The 24,509-nt window shown below is 43.1% G+C and overlaps 1 protein-coding gene across 2 annotated transcripts in view; it reads left to right on the forward strand.

Moving 5' to 3' along the window:
- Window positions 1-24,509, forward strand: part of LOC147302870 (protein NLRC3-like) — a 267,565-nt gene that overhangs the window by 199,138 nt on the left and 43,918 nt on the right. The window contains exons 1-2 of one of the 2 annotated variants that reach the window (XM_086284397.1): window positions 23,267-23,297; window positions 23,719-23,800. The exons of the other annotated variant lie outside the window; for it this stretch is intronic. Of the exons in view, the coding sequence (XP_086140523.1) occupies window positions 23,267-23,297; window positions 23,719-23,800 (113 nt within the window). Of the gene's footprint in view, window positions 1-23,266; window positions 23,298-23,718; window positions 23,801-24,509 lie in introns of those variants that run through there. 2 annotated transcript variants of the gene reach the window in all.

The raw sequence follows: 24,509 nt of genomic DNA on the forward strand, positions 1-24,509 counted from the left end.
CCCTGTTCGCCGACAGGTCAAGACCGCGCGTCCACGGCCAGGAGGGAGCGTAACCTCCGGGCTATGCGCTTCTTAGCGGACTCTAACCGCCGTTCTATAATAATTTATAACAATTTGAAACACCAGTCAACGCCCTAAAACAAGAGTATGACTAAGGCAAGTGCCACCTAGAGGTCAATGGGGACTCGAACCCACAAACTGACCACTCAGGTCCACTCTATAACCAATTTGGACTCTAACCAACAAAATGACCAATTCCCTATCAAACTACTTGAGACTCTAACTCAATTCCTTGGGACTTGAACCCAGCATTTCTTTCAATTCCTTTTTCAACTTCATTAAAGACTCTTAGCCGACTTTAACTGCATAACACACACGGATCCTCATCAAAATCAAAACAGACCCTCTACCAGTAATTTCAGTGAGTAGACTTTAATTTAGTCATATCCAATTTGGCACACTTTGGAAATAATTCAACAGGTAGTGCCTTACCTTTAGATAAGCCGGCTTATGCCCACTCACATAAGACCACTGGCTCGTGCCTGTCCGTTCGACAACCTCGTGTAACCCTGGTAAGATTTACAGCAATCAGAAGTACAGGGTTCTTTGAATGCATCGTAGTCCTTGTCTGATAGTTTAATTTCCGGGCTTGCCCTGAAGGCACCATCTGCAGCTCCGTGCGCGTGAAGGTGTGGTGTAGAGGAAAAAGGACGGCAAGGAAAAACTCCATGCTGCCGCGGAGCACGGTTTTTTCCAGTTGAAAGAGAGGAAAGAGGTTTAATTAACATTTGTGAGAGAGCTGTCGTTAGCGGTGAACCACAGACGGGTACCTACCTGAAAGGAGCCGGAGTATTTCTTTGAACTTTTTGAACTATTCTGACTGGTTTTTTTTGAGGTACAGTTCCATGGGTGCCAAGTGAGGAGCTGGTATCGTGGGTCTAAGACACTGTTGCTGCTGTGGAGGCCTTCTCTGTGTCAGGACGCCGACACGTTGATGCCTGCCGTACCAGGAGGGCGGTAGGGAAAAAAACAAAAGGAAGCCCACCTGAGAGATACCTTATCATTTTCTTTGCTACTTTTTCTCCGCCTGAGATTCAGGTCGTTTTCAGTTCTTAACCCAGGACAGTGGGTAACTGAATAAACTGACACCATAAGGAACTGGACACTCACATGCTATTTTCTTTTCTTTTTCCTTTTCTTTGGGGTGTTGAAATATTGTGTTTCTTGTCTTACATCTATTTTGATTGTTTCAATTATTTTTGTGATGCATTTGAGATGGTTACTGCATTTGAAGGTATCCCTACATTGAGGATGAGCAAAGGGAACTGATCCAAAAGGAAATATATAAAGCAAACTTTGTTTCATAAACCTGTGGTCGTGCGTGTTATGTGGGTTGGAAGTCTCATTGCTCTTACAGAGTTGCTACCGCCAATCTCCTTCCCAAACCTAGATTCAGATATTGTAGACATTGCACTTGGGCGAGCAGTATAGATCATCTCTTTATAGATAGAGGGACACACGTCCAGGTTACATAAAAAGTGGCGAGCTAGCCAGGAGATTGGTTAATAGTAGCTTTCTGATCTTCCACCCCACACTACGCACGTTTGAGATTTTTGAGATTTGTTCCACTGAGTCAGGTATGGATATTTGCAATCGTTTTGAGGTTAATGGTCAAAACTCCCTGTATGTAACAGGTATAGGACCAGAATACACAGATGAGGAAATAACTGCTGTGTTCAAAGTTAATGGAGATATTTCTAAATTAGTGAGGATCCCTGACGAATCAGGACAACCAGAGGGTAGAGCCCTGGTCCAGTATGCATCTGACAGGTCTATCTCTAGAATCGACCCCATTACTTTGGGTACCGTACCAAGTCCAAAGGACCCAGCTGTGATGTGGTTTGCGAGGACCATTAGAGATGTTTGTCAGGAAGTGGTGGGGAGGGAGATAGCTTGCAGATACCTGGACGAACTAAAGTCTGTCGCAGGCAGTGGCAGGAAAGGTTTCTTGAATGTGCTTCAGGAGGAACTGCATGGGAACCAGGGCACATCACATGACGTACACAGTAATGCTACACAGCCCTATGCAGCTCAAAATGCTAACACACCTAATAATGATCAAAATGAGCCTGCAGAGCCCACACATGTTTATAGTGCATCTGCTAGTTTACCAACGAGCCCAGTCCACATCAGTGAGGATGTTTTTAACCCCCCCCAGATCCAGAGAGTGATTGTGGAGCATGTCATCCGAAGTGAGTCCACCACTTCACCATCCCCACAAATAAGGTTGCGCACCTTCTCTGGGCGGATGCCAAGGCCAAACGGTGAGGTGGACTACGAAACATGGCACACCCAAGTTGATCTTCTCCTTAACGATCCTTCCTTGAATGATGCTCACAAGGTGAGAAGGATTCTTGAGAGCTTGCTGAGTCCAGCAGCTGATGTTGTGAAGCCTCTTGGCATCTCTTCACCACCAAGTGTCTACATCACTCAACTTGATTCTGCTTTTGGTGTTGTGGAGGATGGAGAGGAGTTGTTTGCGGCATTTCTCGGCTCTAACCAAGATAGTGGAGAGAAGCCATCAACATACTTGAACAGGCTCCATAGCCTCCTCACAAGAGCAATTTCTAGAGGGGGAGCCTCAGCTGGAAATTCCAATGATCATTTGCTCAGACAGTTTTGTAGGGGCTGTTGGGATCAGAGCATCATCATCGGCTTACAGTTAGAGTGCAAAAAGGGAAATCCACCAACATTTCCTGAATTCCTCCTCATGCTGAGAACTGAGGAAGACCGCCGTTCCACAAAGCTAGATAGGATGAAAAAGCATTTAGGTGCTTCGAAAGCTAACATGTATGCCCACCATGTTTTTGATATGCCCTCTTATGACTGTGAGCCTGTCCCACTGCCTAACTCAAAGCCAAATGAGACATCAAAGCTTGAAAAGAAAGTAAATGAGCTAACTAAACAGTTGGAAAAGCTAAACAAAAAGCCACCGAGCCTCACTCATGATAGTAATCCTCCCCTAGTGGTAAAAGCAAAGCGAGATGAAACCTCTGATATTGAGAACAAGATAGCTGAACTGACAAAGCAAGTTGAAAAACTAGCACAAAATCAGAGAGAGAGTACTGAAAAGACCGACTGCTTTGCAATCAGTAGTAGTAACATGAAGAGGGGCCTTAAGGTGCCTGGAATGCCGAGGCCGAGGCCGTGGTTTTGTTTTAAGTGTGGGGAAGACAACCACATTGCTGCTCACTGCTCCAATGAACCCAACCCCGCACTGGTTCGCAAGAAAAATGCAGAACTCCGGGAGAGGCAGGATAAGTTTTTAGCTCAGCAGGCTGCTTCCCCATTCACTTTAAACTAGTAGCAGCTCCTGTTGTGGGACGTCCAGGAGCTGCAGTTGATGATAACCCCTGTCCCAACAGATCAGTTGATGGTGCTGGAACACAGAAGAAAGTCATAACCCACACAATGACTGAAACCTACCGTTGCACAGAGCGATCTATACCTGCAGGGCTTGTAGGTCCTCGTTGTGCGGCTTCTGTCTTTCTTGAGGGTGTACAGTGTGAGTCCATAATGGACACCGGCTCACAAGTTACAACAGTGTCCGAGTGTTTCCATAAGAACCATCTGTCTCACTTACCTATACATCCAATTCATGCCCTTCTTGAAATCGAAGGAGCAGGTGGACAGCAGGTCCCCTATCTTGGTTACATAGAAGCGCGTGTCACTTTCCCGCTGTCTGTTCCTGGCAGGAAAGAGGAGCTAGTCGTGTTAGCACTTGTGGTGCCAGAGTGTCAGTTCAACAGCAGGACCCCCCTGTTGATTGGTACCAATGTGTTATTACGACTTTATGAACAAGTACTTGAACAGGATGGTCCAGAGGTTGTTTGCAGACTCTTCTCTAGAGATTTTGCAGTGATCTTCCAGCATATTGCCCAGATCCATGACCGCAACAACCATGCTCATCCTGTCAGGTTACATGGTGGAAACCCCATCACCATCCCTGCAAAACAAAAGTGCTGCATCACAGGTGATGTCAGGTTGAAAAGGAACAGTCAGACCACATTTGTGCTTGAACCCAATGAACATCACAGGTTGCCAGGTGGCGTGTTCCTTGAGGCTGCTCTGATGGACATTCCATTTAAGTCTAGCTGCAAGGTCCCGGTCGTCCTGCGCAATCTTAGTGACCATGATGTTACGCTGCAGCCAAAATGCATCATTGCTCAAATATGTGCAGCTCAGCAGGTCACATCACTTGGACCAGTGAAAGGTGACTCTCATCACAATAAGCCTGACAGTGACAACCTCGAGTTCAATCTTGATGATTCACCAATATCTGAACAATGGAAAGATCGTATCATCACCAAGCTTAGATCTATTCCAGAAGTCTTTGCTGTGGATGACCTGTCATATGGTCACACCACTGCAGTGAAACATCACATCAGGCTACATGACGAGACTCCTTTTAAGGAGAGGCCAAGGCCTATTCATCCCAGTGACAGGGAGGCAGTCAAGGAGCATCTTAAAGAACTGCTTGATGCAGGAATCATTAAAGAGTCACAGAGCCCTTTTGCATCCCCAGTGGTCTTGGTCCGGAAAAAGAATGGTTCTATCAGGTTATGCATCGACTATAGGAAGCTAAATGCTCGAACCATCAGAGATGCATACGCTCTTCCGAACATTGAGGAGACCTTTGCTGCCCTTAGCGGTGCTAAATGGTTCTCCGTCATGGACCTTAAATCTGGTTATTACCAGGTTGAGATGGCCGAAGAAGACAAGCCTAAAACCGCTTTCACGTGTCCCCTCGGCTTCTTTGAATTCAATCGCATGCCTCAGGGTGTCACGAACGCACCAAGCACTTTTCAGCGCCTTATGGAAAGGTGTGTCGGTGACTTGCATCTCAATGAGGTATTGGTGTTTCTGGACGACTTGATTGTCTTTTCAGACACATTGGAAGAACATGAAGCACGACTCATGAAGGTGCTGAACCGTCTTAAAGATTTCGGTCTAAAGCTTTCTCCGGAGAAATGTCACTTCTTTAAGACGTCAGTAAAGTATCTTGGTCATGTCGTGGATGCACGAGGAGTTCATACTGACCCTGACAAGATATCCGCCTTGAGAGACTGGCCTCGTCCTTCAAATAGGAAAGAGCTTAAATGTTTCTTAGGCTTCGCTGGGTATTATCGGCGGTTTGTCGAAGGATATTCCCAGATAGCCAAACCTCTTAATAGCCTGACAGCAGGCTACTATCCACCAAAGAAAAGGGGCAAAGTGTACAAGAGGGAACGCTTCACGACTCTTGTGAGCCCTAATGCACCGCTCGGTGAGGAGTGGACTTCGGAGTGTGAGAGTGCATTCAGAACCCTGATCAAGAAACTGACGTCTGCGCCCATCCTTGCTTTTGCGAATCCACAACTACCATATGTTGTACATACTGACGCTTGTCGCGATGGATTGGGGGCAGCGCTCTATCAAGAGCAGGAGGGGAAGCTCAGAGTTGTCGCGTATGCCAGTCGAGGTCTTTCCAAGAGCGAGAGAAACTACCCTACGCACAAACTCGAATTCTTGGCCTTAAAGTGGGCCGTTTGTGAAAAGTTCAGTGATTTCCTTTATGGGTCAAGTTTCACTGTGCTTACCGACAACAACCCCCTCACATACGTCTTGACATCTGCGAAGTTAGATGCTGCTGGTCATCGCTGGTTAGCCGCTCTTTCTACTTACCAGTTTACCATCAAGTACAGAGCAGGGCAGGCCAACCGCGATGCAGATGGGTTATCCCGGCGGCCTCAAGGTCCGCCTCTTGAGGATGAAGCTTTCACTAAAGAAAGAGAGAGAATAGAGGACATGAAAAAACGGTTCATGGAAGCAGGAGATGACATGGATCATGAGGTGTTCTCTGCATTATGTCAACGTCATCTTGTGATGGTTAAAGATGAACGTCACCCTCATTCAGAGCAGCCTGTCATTGCGGAGTCTCTTGTTGTCGACCCTTCTGTAGTGCCTGATGTTTTCGATGAGGACACTTTACCATCCATGGCTAACTCTGACTGGTGTAATGCTCAAAATAATGATCCGTCTCTCTCACGTGTCATCACCTTTGTGAGGAGAGCTGTAAAACCCAGTTTCAGAGAGACAAACCTTGAACATCCCGATGTCAAACTTCTTTTTAGGGAGTGGAAAAAACTTGAACTCAGGGATGGTGTCCTGTACAGGAAGTGGTCTGAGCGAGGCGAACTGGTGTATCAGTTGGTCTTACCCGAACAGTTCAGAGAGAGGGCACTGCAAGGAGTGCATGATGATGTTGGCCATCTCGGTTCTGAGCGTGCACTTCAGCTTGCTCGTGCCAGGTTCTACTGGCCGAGAATGGCCAGAGACATCGAGGAGAAGTGCAAAAAGTGCGAACGCTGTTTCAGGCGGAAGGCTGTGCCTCAGAGGGCCGCGCCTTTGGAAAACATTTCTGCTACTTATCCACTTGAACTTCTTTGTATGGATTATCTATCCCTTGAGCCGGATGATAGAGACACGAGAAACATTTTAGTCATCACCGACCACTTTACAAAATTTGCTGTGGCGGTGCCGACTAGGGATCAGAAAGCCAGAACTGTTGCGAAGGCTTTATGGGAGAACTTTATTGTTCACTACGGGTTCCCCAGTCGTCTGCTCAGCGACCAGGGCAGGGACTTTGAGTCTAAGACGATCAGAGAACTCTGCACACTGATTGGAGCAGACAAAGTTCGTACCACCCCGTACCATCCCCGGGGAAACCCAGTGGAGCGATTTAACCGGACCCTCCTTGGTATGCTAGGGACCCTGGAAGAAAGAGACAAATATCATTGGAGAGATTTTGTCAAACCTCTGGTCCACGCATACAATTGCACGAGAAACAGTACAACAGGCTATTCGCCTTACGAACTAATGTTTGGTAGGCAGCCCAGACTGCCGATTGATCTTGTCCTGGGAATCCAACCTGATATGGCAAGTCACAAGACCCACTCAGAGTATGTCAAGGGCCTTCGTCAACGCCTACAGGAGAGCTACTCATTAGCTGCTAAAAATGCCAAGAAGATGGGAGAGAAGAACAAGGCTAGGTTTGACAGGGAGGTCAGGGCAGCTGAACTCTTAGAAGGGGATAGGGTCTTAGTGAGAAACGTGAATATCAGGGGGAAACACAAACTGGCAGATCGGTGGGAACAGAAAATCCATGTTGTTGTCAGACGGATTAGCGACAGTCCTGTTTATGTAGTCAAACCTGAGACAGGGGAGGGGCCACACCGTACGTTGCATAGAGACCTTCTTTTGCCGTGCGGGTTCCTACCTGTAACTGAGATCAGAGAGCAAAGTTCTTCCACTGACGCATCGAGAAAAATGAGACTGAGGGGCAAAACAACAAAAGGCGTGCAAGGGGACACTGATTGTCAGGAGGATGAGTCGTACAGTGATGAAGATGAACTGTATCCTAATACATGGATGCCAGAAATCATCACGAAGGGTCCTTTCCTGCAGAGGGAAGGAGGCTTCAATGAGCCTCAGCCAGTTTCCAGGGTATTAAACCCAGACACCCCTTCTTTTGTGCCCCAAAGTTCCGCACACTTACCTGAAAGACCTACTCACGAGCTTCAACCAGGAACTCCTTATGTTAGCTCTGAGAATAGTGGTTCAGTTACACATCCTACTTCACACTGTAGGACTCCGGACCATATTGTCATTGATATTCCTGAACCTGATGTGACACAAATCTCACCTGATGAAGAGAACACAGATCTCATCACCACAGACCCTGTAGTTGCAGACACTGACAATGTAGTATCTGAGAGTCAAGAGTCCGAGAACGCAAGTGTCCGGCGTTCTACTAGGGAGAGACGTCCGCCTCGGAAACTCACCTACGATGAGCTGGGGGAGCCTTTAACCTTGGCCATTAGTTCATTCTTTCAGGCTTTAGGGGCTGCTATTTCACATGTGTCTGTACCGGTAGGGGCAGGTATGCATGCTGGGACTCATGCAGTCTAGAGGGGGAGAATGTAACCCTGGTAAGATTTACAGCAATCAGAAGTACAGGGTTCTTTGAATGCATCGTAGTCCTTGTCTGATAGTTTAATTTCCGGGCTTGCCCTGAAGGCACCATCTGCAGCTCCGTGCGCGTGAAGGTGTGGTGTAGAGGAAAAAGGACGGCAAGGAAAAACTCCATGCTGCCGCGGAGCACGGTTTTTTCCAGTTGAAAGAGAGGAAAGAGGTTTAATTAACATTTGTGAGAGAGCTGTCGTTAGCGGTGAACCACAGACGGGTACCTACCTGAAAGGAGCCGGAGTATTTCTTTGAACTTTTTGAACTATTCTGACTGGTTTTTTTTGAGGTACAGTTCCATGGGTGCCAAGTGAGGAGCTGGTATCGTGGGTCTAAGACACTGTTGCTGCTGTGGAGGCCTTCTCTGTGTCAGGACGCCGACACGTTGATGCCTGCCGTACCAGGAGGGCGGTAGGGAAAAAAACAAAAGGAAGCCCACCTGAGAGATACCTTATCATTTTCTTTGCTACTTTTTCTCCGCCTGAGATTCAGGTCGTTTTCAGTTCTTAACCCAGGACAGTGGGTAACTGAATAAACTGACACCATAAGGAACTGGACACTCACATGCTATTTTCTTTTCTTTTTCCTTTTCTTTGGGGTGTTGAAATATTGTGTTTCTTGTCTTACATCTATTTTGATTGTTTCAATTATTTTTGTGATGCATTTGAGATGGTTACTGCATTTGAAGGTATCCCTACATTGAGGATGAGCAAAGGGAACTGATCCAAAAGGAAATATATAAAGCAAACTTTGTTTCATAAACCTGTGGTCGTGCGTGTTATGTGGGTTGGAAGTCTCATTGCTCTTACAGAGTTGCTACCGCCAATCTCCTTCCCAAACCTAGATTCAGATATTGTAGACATTGCACTTGGGCGAGCAGTATAGATCATCTCTTTATAGATAGAGGGACACACGTCCAGGTTACACTCGGACCGTCCAAACTTTTAAATTCCACCCCAATACCACAGGACGAGCCCCCAAAATGTTATGGTTCAAAATATTGGGGATGGAGACAAGAGAAAAAACCACAATAACAACACTGGTCCGGTCGGGTTGAGTCAAACGATGATTTTAATGATCACACGCGTGGGAGATGGACACTGATGCAGACAGCCTCAGATCTCAAAATGGTGGAGCATTGCTCAAACTCTTATAGCCTCTGGTGCCTCCACCTTATCATAAAAAGCCTAAACATTCACATGCTTTCTCTCACACAGCGCCTAAGCTACGACCTTGGCTCCCTGTTTATCTGCTCCTGCTGAAATGGGGCAGAAAACTCCAGTATATTCTGTTCTCTTCTAATCAGACAAATAAGACAATAACTTTCTGCGAACAGTATTTCTTATAACTCAGCAGTATAATGCATCATAAAACAATATCATTCATTCACAACAAGTCAGCAGTTTAATGTAATGCAAATCAGTTTAACTAATGCAATAGTTATCAGCTTCTTCTAATTCAGGAGAATAATGCCAACTAAAACTACATAATAATTCACCATCTTTAATTAGGGGTCTAACATGGCATAAAATAATATTATAATCTAATACATGTTACATCATCAAACCGCTTCATCCAATCACTCAGATACTTACAAAGTTTTGACTGCATTACCTTTAAAATTTGTATGAAGATGAGCATAAAATGAATAAAACTGACATGCTTGCATTTGTTGTGTAGTGCAACAGGTGTATGTGGCTGAGGGATTCCCATGATGCAATGCGTATTTCTTCTTCAGTCACCTTTCCTACTCACTGTGTGTTAATGCAGCTCTCTGCATTGAATCATACCTGTTATTAACCTCTGTCTCTCTTCCACAGCGTGTCTTTATCCTGTCTTCCTTCTCTCATCCCAACCAGTCGCAGCAGATGGCCCCGCCCCTCCCTGAGCCTGGTTCTGCTGGAGGTTTCTTCCTGTTAAAAGGGAGTTTTTCCTTCCCACTGTCTCCAGACTGCTCACTCATAGGGAGTCATATGATTGTTGGGCTTTTTCTCTGCCTTACAATATAAAGCGCCTTGAGGCGACTTTATATTGTTGTGATTTGTCGCTGAGAAAATAAAATTGAATTGAAAATTGAATTGTGAAGGCCACCCCAGAAGCCACACAATTGGGAAGTCAGTAATGTCAGACACCAGCATCTTTATTTTAATTTTAATGCACATTTCCACAAACATAAATAACGACACATGTCCCATAAACAATTTCTGGTTAATGTTTTACTGGTGCTGGAGGTCTGTTGGACTGCTGAGGGTAACTGGAGAGAAAATGATGTGTTGTTTTCACTGGACGTTAAGGCGTCTGGGAAGGGATCTCAGACCATTTACATCCTGGGCCATCTGACCTCAGGAAATCACATGATAAGGTGGGGCCAGGTTTCACAATGAGCTCACCCGAAACCCTGGCTGATTAGGACCCACACCCGCTTTCACACCTTGGCTCGTGTGATTAGGTAGAGGATCATCAGGGGTCCTTTGTCCCTCTTTGGGGGGAAACTCCCACTGGTTTTAAGTCTGGGACTCCCCACCATTGACCCTTAGAACTGAAGAAGCTTCTCGGATGAGAGGTGAAACGTCTTCAAGCAACTCAAGAAGTCCAGACGCTTTTCCTTCCAAGCTCCTTAGACTACGATGACCTGGATGACTGAGAACCTTCACAGACTTAAGTATTAAATTAATAGTTGGTTTTCATTCTTTGTTTTTAGATATTTTTTTTTCTATTCGTATCCCCTCGTGTATTTAACTGGCCAGTTCAGTCCAATTTACTTTGGGAAATATTTAATCTGAGGTAGGGTTGCACCGATACCGGTATCTGGTATCGGCCTCGATACCACATTTTCTAAAGTACTCGTGAAAAGTTCCCCGATACCGAGGACTGATACCACGGTCTGAGACCTGTCTATGTTTGAGCGGCATGTAAGGGGTTAATCACAGGCGCCGAGTGCCCGCCCCACAGGCCCCGGCTGCATCTCAGAGCTGGGAGAAGGCGAGGCGAGACAAGTCAGCCGTGTGGAACTATTTCAAAGTGAACGAAGACACGAAAACAAAGGCGGACTGCAAATTGTGCTCATCGAAATTGTCCAGAGGAGGCTCAAAAGGTAGCGCATTTAACACAAGTAATTTAATCAAGCACCTAAAATCCCAACACGACAACGAGTACAAAGAGTTTGCCCACGCTTATTTACCCACGCTTATTAGCACAGAGGAGCATAGCTGATGCTAAAGCAGTGGGATGGAAAATAGTTGGGCATTTTAAACATTTTAAACGCCTTAGCCTACTCCCGCCTCGAGGACATTCAGGGACAGCTCAACCAGCCAATAAAGAGACTGCAGCAGGACGTACAGACACGCTGGAACAGCACATATTACATGACATCAGTCCTATTTTTCCACATATTAATACATTTATGAATTTTGTGCAGGTATAAAGATCGCTTCTTCTCCAACAACACTGCTCCAGAGGCCAAGCTGCACCTGAAGCAGGAGCTTCTAGAGCTGAGGCAGAGGGGAGTCGGGCAGAAGCTGCAGAACCTCCTGCTAAACTGTTCCTCAAGGCCCAGGCTGCCGCTGGCAGCAGGTGCTGCCATTGAGCTCGACACATACCTCGGAGAGGCCCCAAGCCCTCGTGAAGACAGTCCTCTGAAGTACTGGGGTGTCAACAAAATCAGGTTCCCCACTTTGGCTAAAATAGCCTGTAAATAGCTCTCAGCCCCATGTAGCAGTGTGGACAGTGAAAGGCTTTTTAGCTCAGTGTCACACATTATAGATGAAAACAGAAACAGTCTGACTGCTGATGATGCAGAAAAGCTACTTTTCTTAAAAAACCCTGCCACTCACTGTTTCTCTCCATTTAGTGAGTCATCTTAGACTTGATGTTAATACCTACCTCAGCTGCACTGACTGCCACAGTTCTATGTCAGTGGATGTTGTTAGTTTATTCACATATTGTGCACTAAATGGCAAAGATGTTTATTAATGCCCCTTGTGTTGTCCAAAGCGGCAGAGTTTAAAATAAACTGAAAAATACTTGAGTTGCACTGTCACTGTTTAAATTTTTTTATAATTATTTATTCTGTAATATGTTGCATACAACATGCTTTTCATTTTAAATAAATGTTCTTAATTCCAAACCAGTCCCTTGTTTGTTTGTTGTTAAATTATAGGACTAAAGCTGTTACCTGTAAATTTAAATCGTGTTTTTATTAAGTACTCGGTATCGGCGAGTACTGAAATGCAAGTACTTGTACTCCTACTCGTTTCCAAAAAAGTGGTATCGGTGCATCCCTTATCTGAGGTAAACATTTTGCTTTTCATTTGACCCCTGACCTGTCTGCTGTAATGCAGGAGGCAGGTTTATGACCTATACTGCAGCCAGACACCACAGGAAGCCTTCCTCCATGTTTTCTTTACAGTAATTGATTCAGCCAGTTTAAGTCTCCTTTGTTTTTGTGCATTAGATCACTGTGTGGGTTGTGTTGAGTGCTTATGTATTTGTAAGTAGCCATTATGACTTGACTAGTGGTGTTTATCTCTTTTAAGGGTCTAGTATCATCAGTTAATTAGTTTTTACACTTTGCAGGCACTTTGCTGTAAATACAACAACACTGCTGAAAACTCTAATTTAAATAATTACTACTGATGCACCTATCAAATAAACTAACATTTGCACAGGTGTTGAAATGCTGGACTCTTCCTCTCCTAAATCTGTGGCAGAGAAAAAATGCTGCAGGAGTGTTTTTTTTACATGATATGTAAGAAAAATAAGAAAAAGAAAGAAACCCTGTGATTTTAATGTGAATGCATTACTGACATCTTATCCAAACACACATTGTGCACACCACTTTATCCCCTATTACAACTGCAGCTTTTATTAGTGCATGTTCACGGGACTTCTGATTCTATAGGGTCTTGACAAAAGTCTCTGCAATCAATTGATTACAATCAAGTGATTCAATTGAAACATGGAAATCAGCATTTCACCATTTTATACTATACATACATGTTTTGCTTTCAAGACTGGACAGGAGTGGCATGTGGGCGGCATTGTAGAGTGTGTTGACAGGAGGAAAACTTACACGCTCAGTAAATCACCCCCGTCACTACCTAAACCTCAAAGTCTCTAAACAGGAAGTGCATCTGCATGAAAGCTTCTGTTTTATATGCAGACAGATGACCTTTTGATGTAAAACCTTTCTCTGTATCTAGAGAAACACTTTAACTATATATTCAACTATATAGTTTAACATTTGGTCCGTAACTATCATTTAAAAACAATAAAAAGGTTTAAAAGAATATACATAGGCGGCTATAAAGACTGCAGGTCAAACATCGTGCAGATACAGAAGGACCTCCTGGGGTCCAAAATGTCGCACTATTACAGAGCAATGCTTGCAATAGTCTTGCATGGTTAGCCAGTTAGACAGATGCAAATGTTAAAGTGCTAAAACAGACATGTAAATAAAATACAACATCATGTTAGCAGCTTATTGGTATTAATGTCTCTTAAAGCTCTCCATGACCTAGCTGCATCTTAACTCTCTGAGCTGCCACAGTCTTATAAACCCACCCGCTGTCTCAGGTCAGCTGATCAGCTGTTCCTGAATGTTCCCAGGACTGAGCGTAAACTTAGAGGACATCGTGCTTTTGCTGCAGCATCTCTGAAACTGTGACACGATCTGCCTTTAGAGATTAGACAGGCTTCTTCTCTGCCTGTTCTTAAATCACTCCTGAAAACTCATCTCTTCACCCTGACCTTTGACACCTTGTAAGATGTTGGTTTTTAGTTTGAGTTTTTTAGTTTATTTTTGCTGTTTTATCTTGTTTTGAAATATAGGGCTGTTTACATTTTTTATGTATTGTGTGTTTTATTTTTTTACTGTTATGTTTTATTCTATTGTTCTTAACTCATTTACTGTACAGCACTTTGGTTTTGTCCTGGGTTTTTTAAAGTGCTTTCTCAATAAAGATGGATTGGATTGGACTGGAAGATAAACACTTTAGTTTGCAGTACTGTGGTGAGTTCACAGTAAAGCACTGTGTTGGACTGGCGCACAGTGATTGTGGCGTTCATGGTCAGTGTTAGGTTACCTCAAGTACAGTGGATTCATTTGCATTTAAGCTGATGATGCTTCGATTAAGTCATCAAATTTCACCTTTATATCAGCTCTATAAGCCAATTCTCAGGATACTGTTAGTGTAGGAAATGGAAAGACAACCAAGATATCTGTGAAACGTCTGCTTACATCTTGAATTCAGCTCCGGCGTATGTGGTAAGTTGTTAATGAGTGCCTTTAATTAATTCTTTCTTCAGATGTGGCTATACACTCTACTGAGAATAAGCATACTGTCATGATATGAGTGGATCTTCAAAATAGACATCAAAATAGGTCATGGAGAAAATAAGTAGAAAAAGTAAAGATCTTATTAGGAATAATACTGTTTGGATAATTATAACCATCATAAGCAACCGAATCATCTCAACATGTATTTGCTCAAAAATGTATTTATTACCACAAACATGTATTTAATTATCAACACAAGGAAAATCAACAGTTTCTAGAACTCCAACAGGGGCAGGACTTGGAGGTACTGGGATTTCAGGAGGCAGCAGAATGGTACACTGGTCAGTGTCATTATTATTGACCTGTGATGGTGGATGGCCTTGGAGGGAGCTGAGAGGTAACTCAGACCTCTTGTCTTCAGGACACGTAAAGCAAACATACTCCTTCTCAGCAGCTGGAGACTTAGAGACATCCCAACTCATCAGCCTCATGCGTTTGGGCATCAAATGTTCCTCTTCATCATTAACAGAAAAAGCAGTAGAATATCTGCGCTTTCTGCAGAGACCTACCTCTGCAGTGGGTGGAGGTCTCGGAGGCAGAGGAACATCGCTAGGACACATGAAAAACGTCACGTCATCATCCAGGGATGAACGATCGTTTTTCAAATCTGGATTAATGATCTTGTCTGTGTCCTTTGCATGAAAGCTGGCATCAGCAGGTGGAGGAACTGAAGAAACTGGAACATCAGAACTCATCAGCCTCATGCGTTTGGGCATCAAATGTTCCTCTTCATCATTAACAGAAAAAGCAGTAGAATATCTGCGCTTTCTGCAGAGACCTAACTCTGCAGTGGGTGGAGGTCTCGGAGGCAGAGGAACATCAGTAGGACACATGAAAAATGTCACTTCATCATCCAGGGATGAATGATCGTTTTTCAAATCTGGATGCATGATCTTGTCTGTGTCCTTCGACTGAAAGCTGGCATCAGCAGGTGGTGGACTTAGGAGCTCACATGCAGGTGCACTGATAGGTCGGAACATGAAAGCGGGAACTTCATTGTCCAGAGCACAACGGTCTGCACTGGATGAGCGTGGGAGCTTCTCCTTTGCCTGTGGAGGAGGCAGACTTTGACTTTGTGTTGCAGAGGAACATTTAAGTCATCTGACGTTTTGCTCTGTTACATATTATTATTGTTGTTGTTGGATTTTTCTTTAAAAATTCACACGATTTAATGTTTAGAAACAGACACAGTGAAGGGTAACTTACCACAGCTCGAGCCATTTTAGGCGTCTGTCAAGGCAAAGACGCAGGATTTGGTTTCTCTATGTAAGATTACAGGACAGTTGTCAGTTTCATTTTCAAGTCAGTTGGATAAATTCATATCAAACTTCTCAAACTTTATCATTAAAGCATTGTTTAGGTGGACAAATATGAAAGATATGAAGATAAAAACAGTAACAGCTGGCAATCAAGGGAAAACAACCTTACGAAAAAGGTCTTAATCATTATTGTTTAAAAGTAAATCTTTCAGTGCTTACTTCAGTGATTGTTTGAAGTCTCTGTGCTTGTTGTCAGTCGCAGATTTGTGTAAAATATTTGCAGTTTGTGAATAAAGTTTGCAGGAGCTCCAAAGTTTGTCTGTTCAATACCAAAGTAATGAGGAGACTGAGTGCAGGTTTGGAATCCTCAGTGACAGAAGAATGCAGCAATGTTTGAATTTGAATTTGTTATTGTTTTATTAACAACAACTACCAGGATCATACCATAGCAACACAGTGATGCCCAATCAAATGTCAGGTACAAGGGATAGCCCACATACACATCCAACAGCACAGTAAAGCAATGGGCACCAATGCCACCAGTCAGGCCTTAAAAATACCTGAGTTATATAACAGCACACTGACAGTGTCTCATCCAAAAATATAAAATGTATAAATACAGTTAATATCATTTTTATTTAAATTTTATTTAATTCTCTTCATATACGGCCAAACAGATGTCTCAAGTCGTCACTGTTACAACATAGATAAACATGAACATGAAATCCATTATTTAATTCTCTTCCATTCACTCCAGTTCAATTCAATAGCTATATAGATGGATAGACAGATACTGTATTATATACTATATTGATTCCAAATGGAGAATTAATGTGTTATATCACCAGGATAATGAATTCAAGTAGTACAATCTCCAATAAACAGACAACACAGTTCAAGTTCAAAGTGCAATATGTGCAGGATCCAGGCTTTATATTGTAAGATGCAAAATGTTTATATATACATAATATTGTTGAAAAAATAAAGAAAGTTAAAAATCAAAATAAGTTTATTGTCACTGTGGCTGATGTGATTGCAATATGAACCCGGAAGCAGACAAGGGAGAGATGGAACTGAATCTTAACAAAAAAACAAACCATTTATTAGGTTGAAAAACACGAACACAAAACAAGGCCCAGCAAACAGGGGCGGAAACTAAAACTAAAACCTATCCTGGGAATAACTCGGTATGACTTTGACAACTATGACAAGAAAAACATGAACATGAATCCGAGGAGGTGCATGCGAGAAACTCTGATGAAAAAACATGAACATGAACATGGACCTAAACAGAATCAGGAGATAACCTGAAACCCGGAATAACGTGAACGGAGGAAAACGCACCAACACTGCCCAGAGGAAGACAGCGGACTTAAATACACAGAAGAGAAAGGAGGGAAGTGGAAACACAGCTGACACAAATGAACCTGACACCACAGGGGAAGCAACATGAAACACACTGAACATGGAAACACAACCCTTTCATAATAAAAGACGAAACAAGGAGAGACGTGGACGTGTGATGGGCTGAGTTGCCAAATGGCTGGTAGGCTTTTAGCTAGGCTTTAGCTTCAGCCAAGTGGAAGCTAAATTGGCTAGTCATTCATATGTAAATTAGGTTGTTACCTGAGAATTCTGGAGGGGAGTGGGGGTGTGTGAATGATTGCTGATTTCTAACTGCCAACTGCCTCTTTGTTTGTCTGGGGGGGAGCTGCTAAAAGCGGTGAACTTCCTTTTGTGTTCGTCTTGATGCATTCTCAATCATCCAGGAAATTAAATCTCCAAAAGTCACCAACTTGGAGTGGTTAGTTTCCTGAGCCACAAGGAAACTTGTGTTTCAGTTTGCCATCTTAGGGAGAAGGATCATCATCACAGTTTTGGTGGTTGTATGAACTTAGAATGCATAAACTAATAATTTGTTTTAATTAAAAAACTTTCCCTCTGTCATTTCCTGAGTGTTTCAAAATAAAAGTCCTCTCTTTCATGTTTTGAATGTGAGGCTGTTTCTGTGATGCCTTCAAATCTGTTTCAGTCTGCAGATTTTTACATTTCAGACCCAAAGTGACTCAAACATTTACTTAAAAGAGGTTTTTGTTCGTCTGGGTTTTCCTGCTCAGCAGCTCTAAACAGGCAAAAGCAGAAACACACAAACAGAAAGAAACAGGAAAATATGTGTTTCTGTGAACAATGCAGCACCAAAATGAAAGACCAGGACTTATTTTTAATGATTGACCAGTGCTGGGTAAGTTACTTTAAATTAGTAACTTAGTTACATTACTAGTTACTTCTATCAAAAGTAACTCAGTTACTTCAAGTTACTCGTTACTTTCAAAGTAACTAGTTACTAGGGAAAGTAACTTTGGTTTTACTCAGAATTCTCTTGTTAATGTGTTGCTTCCATAACTTTGCCAGTCTTCTAGCTTGCTTACCTGCCACAAGTGCACTGTGCCACCTACCAATAGAAAGGAAAAGATAATGTGCATATTTCCACGAGAGAAATCCCACGCCTGGACCGTCGTTGACCGCCACCATGATTCTAGCCTACGTCACAGCATCATGTGCGCTTTTTACATCCAACACAAAAACTGCAGTCGTGGTGCTGTCGATTGTACTCAGAACTCGGAAATTCTGCCTTCTGAATAGGAAGATGTAGGTAACACCAGACTGCAGATGAGCTGCATACAGGGCTGGACTGGGACAAAAAAATCAGCCTGGGCATTGTGACTAGAGACCGGCCCACCATTATAGCAAAAATCCTAAAGCCTTTGAATGAAAACAAACGCTGTTGTGACAGTGATGCTCACTGTCTTGATGGTATATATGTATCAATCTATCAATCGTTTGTTGTAAGATTCAGATAATTATTTTTTAAAAGCGAGACATTTTAAATGAGAATAAGATAGAAAAGTATTTCCTTGTGCCCCCCTCTCCCTGTTAATGCCCTACCTGGCCCCCCTGGCAACACTTTGCTAGACCCGCCCCTGCACAGTTACCAGCTGTCAGCTACCTAAAAAAGGATCCTGGTGTTATTTGTCTCTCAGAAACAGTTCATAACTTCCCTTCAACTCATCCATGTCACCTAAAAGGTAAACCTGTTTCTCCATCACAGCTCTGATGATTCAGTAAGGACATCTCCTGGTTTCATCTTCATGTTTCCCTCTCATCAGATAACCAAACCGACATCATGACCAGCAGCTTTTTTGCAGCTGTGGCTCCAGCAAACATCAGCTGATACTAGAAATTAATATGAAATAAATTCTAACAACAGCTGATCAAGCTTAAACGTGCTGCTGTTGTTTAACGTGAACTCCGCTGGTTTCCTCTTTCTGATGCAAAGTGGGCGATAAACAAACAAGAGAGACGATCAGCTGATCATTGATCAGTTTTCATGATTGAAGTAGAAACGGGAGAGGGAGGGGGAGAGAATGAGAGAAGAAGAGGCAGCTGTGCAGCAAAGACACAGAATAAATCCAGCTTTGTGCCTTTTTCATTGTAGCTGAATTACGGGACTAACTGTTCCTTTTCACCTCAATAAGAAATGCGTAATATTTTCTCTGAATACCAGATGAGACGGTTGGCATTTCTAATAACTTATGAACAAAATAAAGTTCAACATCATTAACTTCATAGCACCCACCCAGCTGTATAGAAACTCTGTCATGCTAGCTAGCACGCAGTACGGAAAAAGTCAGAATAACAAAAATAAACTCCACCTAAACTTGGTTTATATCTAACCCAGAGAGACTGCAGGTCATAACTTCTTACCTGAAGTTCAGTTCACACTTGGACCGGCGGCTGCCTCGGGTCTCTTTTCCTTCTGAGTCCCCCTTTCCCTCCTCCACCTGCTGGCTTCCACCACTTGCTAATGTTACTGAATCTGTGGAAGCTCCGCGACAGCCACCACACGAAGTAACGAATAACGAGCCTATCTAAATCCCAGTAACGACTAACGCGTTCCTGATTTTAGCATAATAACTAGTTACCGTGCTCGTTACCACAATAATAACGTAGTTACTGTAACACGTTACTTAATAACGCGTTAGTCCCAACACTGTGATTGACAAAAACATTAAATGATCATGTTTATTTTCACATCAATGTTCCATCGGTCCTTCTTTTAGAATAAGTTTAGAAATGAAAAATACTAATAACACACCAGGAAAAAGCCAACAGCACGAGTCCTGAAAGGCTTAAAGAGAAAATAAACGCACAAAGAATGAAACAAAAAGGCACAAAACCTCAAAACAAGAGTGAATTAAATCTGACCGACACACAAAGATGCTAAAAGCCCCAAACATGACCCTGCAGAGGTGAAGGTCACAGTCAGAATCAGCGCCAGAGAACCGCACAAGGACGGCCTCATTGGTCACGGCTGAGTTCATTATGTGATGGTAACAAGCTGATTATTACAGAACAGGAAACACACGTCTGCTCATCAAACACCAGCTGCTGCTGCTTTTATCAGTCTGACAACAAAACCTCACAAGAAAGAAGTTTTTGTGAGTTTGCAGCGTTCCTCTAAACTGAAAACTAAAACAGACTGAAAATGGGAACACGCACCCACACTCGAGAGTCAGGCAGCTTAAATGTGTTTGTCTTCATCTGTAGTTACGTTTCATTGGCTGGAAATGTGCTAACTGGAATCCTTCATGAGTCCAGATGAACAAAAACAAGTGTTTACTGCTCCACGCTGCACGAATCTGAATCAAAATCACTCAGACGCGCCCACGTAGGCATTCCACTAAAACCATGTGACCACCTTCACCTTTAAACCTGTCGTGAATATAATTTTAGACTCTTCACTTTATTTTGAAAGAACAGATTTGCAGGAAGTGCGGCTGCTGCAGAAACTCTTCACTTTTCACTGGCTTTAATCTTGAAGGTTTCTCCAGATGTGGAACATTCATGCTAAACATTCAACATCTGACGACCGTCTCCGTGTAAAACACTGACAAACTCAAACTTTATACGGTAACTGACAGATTTATTCCTCCATTTTCAGGCATTTCACAATGAACTTGGATTAGTTTGATGATTTTATTCACGTTGGTGAATAAAACCAGCCAAGAGGCTGATTCCTGCAGAGGAGGAGGCAGAGTGGAGGAATCTGCATGTTCTGTCTCTAACACACAACCAGAGCTTCAATCATAACGAGCACATAATAAAACCATGATCCCCCCTGATCGACTCTTTTAGCCTGTTTCCTCTGGATCGAACAGGATCTAACAAACCCCAGCTTCTGCTGGGACACTGGTCATGATGGGAGGAAAAAGATGGCTGCCGTGTTGCTGTTTCCTGTCTTACACCAGCATTATACTTCCTGTATCTGTGGGTCTGAGTTTTTAATCAGAGGATGAACTTAAAGCTTTCAGTCTGCTCTACAACCCACCACCTATCCACACGTCTGCTAAGTGGACTGGAAATCAGTAAAACTTCTACCAGACTTTAGTAAATATTGCATTAAGATGAGCAGACAGATTTTAATCTCAGCATCGTGCACACAGATTTTTCAGGACACTGGAAGAGTTCCTGCCGTGGATTTAGATGTTAGTGTTGTGTGGATGATCCCATTCTGTGATCTTTGTGTTACTAACACTGATGCTTTTACACTTTAGGACCCTCGAGACCTCTGCTGCTCAGCCGTCCTGATCGCTGCCTCCACTTTAACCAGAGGCTGTAACCTCTGATCATTTCACCTGCACCGGCAGTAAAACTCTTCTCCAGAACCAAACGTGCCATAAACCCGTCACAGCTTCATCATCAGCTCAGTCTCAGCAACATGCAGACGACCGAGCAGCAGAAACTCTGCAGGGAACGTCTGAAGTCTGTTCTTCAGTTTTCCCAGCTCACTGTTTATTGAACATGAGACAGAAAAATAACTTCACCTTTAATGTGAAACTTTTATCGCCTGTGACATATTTGCAGGAAGTTTTCATGCTGTGATTTAGTGTCACAGCCATAAATATCACACAAGGTAAAAACTACAAGTCCCAGCATCCTCTGTGTTTAGGGAGGAGCAGTGAAACAATGTACATTTCAAATTCCTTTAATTTTAAATATGTTTATATTGTCTATCCTGTAAAATAGTCAGATGTCTATTCATATTAATGTACAGAATTCACCTGCTTGCTGCTACTACTGTACATTCACCCAATATATATATATATAATGTTCTTCCTCTACCCCCCCAATTTTTGCACATGTCGAGGAGCGTGTCAGGCTACATTTCACTGTGTGTTATACTTATATAACTATGCATGTGGCAAATAAAGAACCTTGAACCTTGAACCTTGAAAGTGAAAGTGTTGATCCTCCGTTCAGAGCAGCAGGAGGAGGAAGGTGGAGCTGAGGCAGGTGAGTGTTAACATGAATATGTTTCTTCTTATGACATAAAATAATTCCACGCTGTTCGTGTCTGTGGGTGAAACGTGAGGCCGCTCGGCTCCTCTGAGCGCTGGTTTCCTGTAAGTAGAGAGGAAGTGAGTTTAGCTGAGAGAGCAGGAGGAGAGTGAGAGCTGTGCTGAGGCAGCTGAGTGTTAACACCGCTCTGACATTACTGTGTCTCTGTGGCGGGAACAACAGGCTCCGTCAGTGGAGGCAAAAATAATCAGACTTTGGTTTTTCAAAGGAAACTACTTTATGTTGGGAGAAGCCGCGCGCTCATTGGATAACGACTTGTCAATCTCAAGTTATTAGCCAATGAGCGCGCAGGTTCACAGTAAGACCCGCCCTTATCACGACGGGTTTTAAAACTAAAATGGCGACAGAAACTCTGTGAGTGGAGTTCAGGCTGACTTTATGAAAGTGCGACGTTTGAGCCACTTCCTGTTCTCAGTCCCGGCGTCCTGATCACCGAGGTTTCTGTTGCTCTGATGTCTGATATTGATTATATCGGTAAACAGGCTGTAGGCAGAAACATCAGGTCTGATCTGAAAATCCCTTCAGAAACAAACTTTAAGAGTTTTATGTCCGTGAGGCTGTAAAACTGTAACGTGTCCTGTGATCCATAAACACTCTGTGATGAATAATCTGAAGTCATTTTGAGCCTGACAGTAGTTTCCTGTCACAGAGCAGAAGCTGCAGGCAGTTTTTGGCACCTTTATATTTAATTTATTCCAAAATAAATCAATAAAGGTAGAAAAGAACTCTCAGTGACATTAAAAATCTATTTTTAAAGACAGATGTGACCAAGTGCAACAAATATAAGATGAGATGTTTACAGATATTTGAAGTATTGATCATATGTAGAACACAGAGCAGGTCCATTAACAGAGTCATGCTGCTCACAAACAGCAGTTTGGTTTCATGAGCTCACTTCCTGCAGTGATCCTCAGCTTCTCTCCAAAGGAGCCGTAACATGTGGGCTCCTCACCATGATGATGATCCCAAACACACGGAGTTCCTTCATCCACCTGATCATGTACTTATTAAATAATGTGATGGTTTTGGTGTTTTTTAAAGATGTTGAGCCTCTAAAATAACTGGTTTGGACTTTAGGGCCAAAGCTCCAACATTAGAAAGCCGTCAGTGTGATGCTTCCAGTACAACAGCACCTCTGAGTGTGTGTGTTTACCTCTCAGACTAACTCCACCCTGACATCAAGAAGATGGAGGAAGAGGACGGAGCAGCATCCAGCTGTATGTCTGTGAGGAGTGACGGAGTTACACAAACACCTCCACCTTACAGTCATGGACCTGCAGCAATAATGTAAGAACACTACTAACTTTATTAGTCATTTCAACATAACCATGACAGAATCATTGATCTGTGATTGGTTCAAACTGTTTGATCTGAGTTTGATTTTTATTGACTTGTTTTCTTGCTAAGATCTGAACTCTGTAAGTTTAAGTGAAGTCAGTGCAGCAGAATCAGAGAGAAGAGCTGAGAACAAACTGAGTTCATTCAGAGACAGAAAAACTGGCTGATGATTGGCTGACCTGTCAGCGTTATGAGGCAGACACAATATCACAGAGGGATCAGCTGATCATATGGCTGTCAGAGAGAACTGATCAGTTATTGATGTTTGTGTTTGCAGAGGTCAGAGGTCACAGTCTCCAGCATCCAGCTGTGTGTCTGTGAGGAGTGACTGGTCCAAAGAAAAAGTTCCTCCACACTTCAGTCATGAACCTGCACCAACAATGTTCTTCAATCATGGAGCTCAGCTGACCATGTAAGAGAGCTGCTGACTCAGAGTTCAAAGGTTGTTTCTATAAATGTTCTGCCAGTGACATCATAACTTAACCTAACACTGGTCTGTGTATGAAGTATCATTTAGTGGCAGTTGTTAAAGTTGTATAATGATGATGCTAGTTTGGGGTGTATTTTCCTGCTGATGCAAATGCATCTACTTTGCCCTTTGTCTGGTGCTTTGGACAAAGACGTCCAATGAAACTCAGAACAACACAGTTTGCACCACCAGCAGGCAGAGGAAGTGGCTGACATCCAGAAATCCTACCAGTGGCTGAACAAAGCTGGACTGAAAGACAGCACAGAGGCACTAATCATGGCAGCACAGGAACAAGCTCCGAGCACAAGACCCATAGAGCCCGGGGTCTACATGGCTCTTTTTGGGGGGGTTGTGTTGTATTAATAGTGACTTTGTTTCTTTGGACCAAAATCTTTTGTTTTTCAGTTCAGTTGCAACATTGACTAACACTAATGCAGGGGTCGGCAACCTGCGGCTCTTTAGTCCTTACAGTGCGGCTCCTCGTGGTTTGGGAAAATAAATTAGAAGTATTTAGCTGAAGTGTATTTTATTTATGTTCTTTTTTAACTTGTAGTTCTAAATTGGAAGATTATTGTGATATTGAAATATAAAAAGAAAATTATATTTTATTATTTTTTGATCG

Source organism: Aulonocara sp. 'chitande type north' Nkhata Bay, linkage group LG23 (assembly GCF_057382095.1).
Source record: "Aulonocara sp. 'chitande type north' Nkhata Bay isolate Kocher_YH1m ecotype deep benthic linkage group LG23, A_spYH_male_GT1.1, whole genome shotgun sequence".
In the NCBI taxonomy this organism is placed as follows: domain Eukaryota; kingdom Metazoa; phylum Chordata; class Actinopteri; order Cichliformes; family Cichlidae; genus Aulonocara; species Aulonocara sp. 'chitande type north' Nkhata Bay.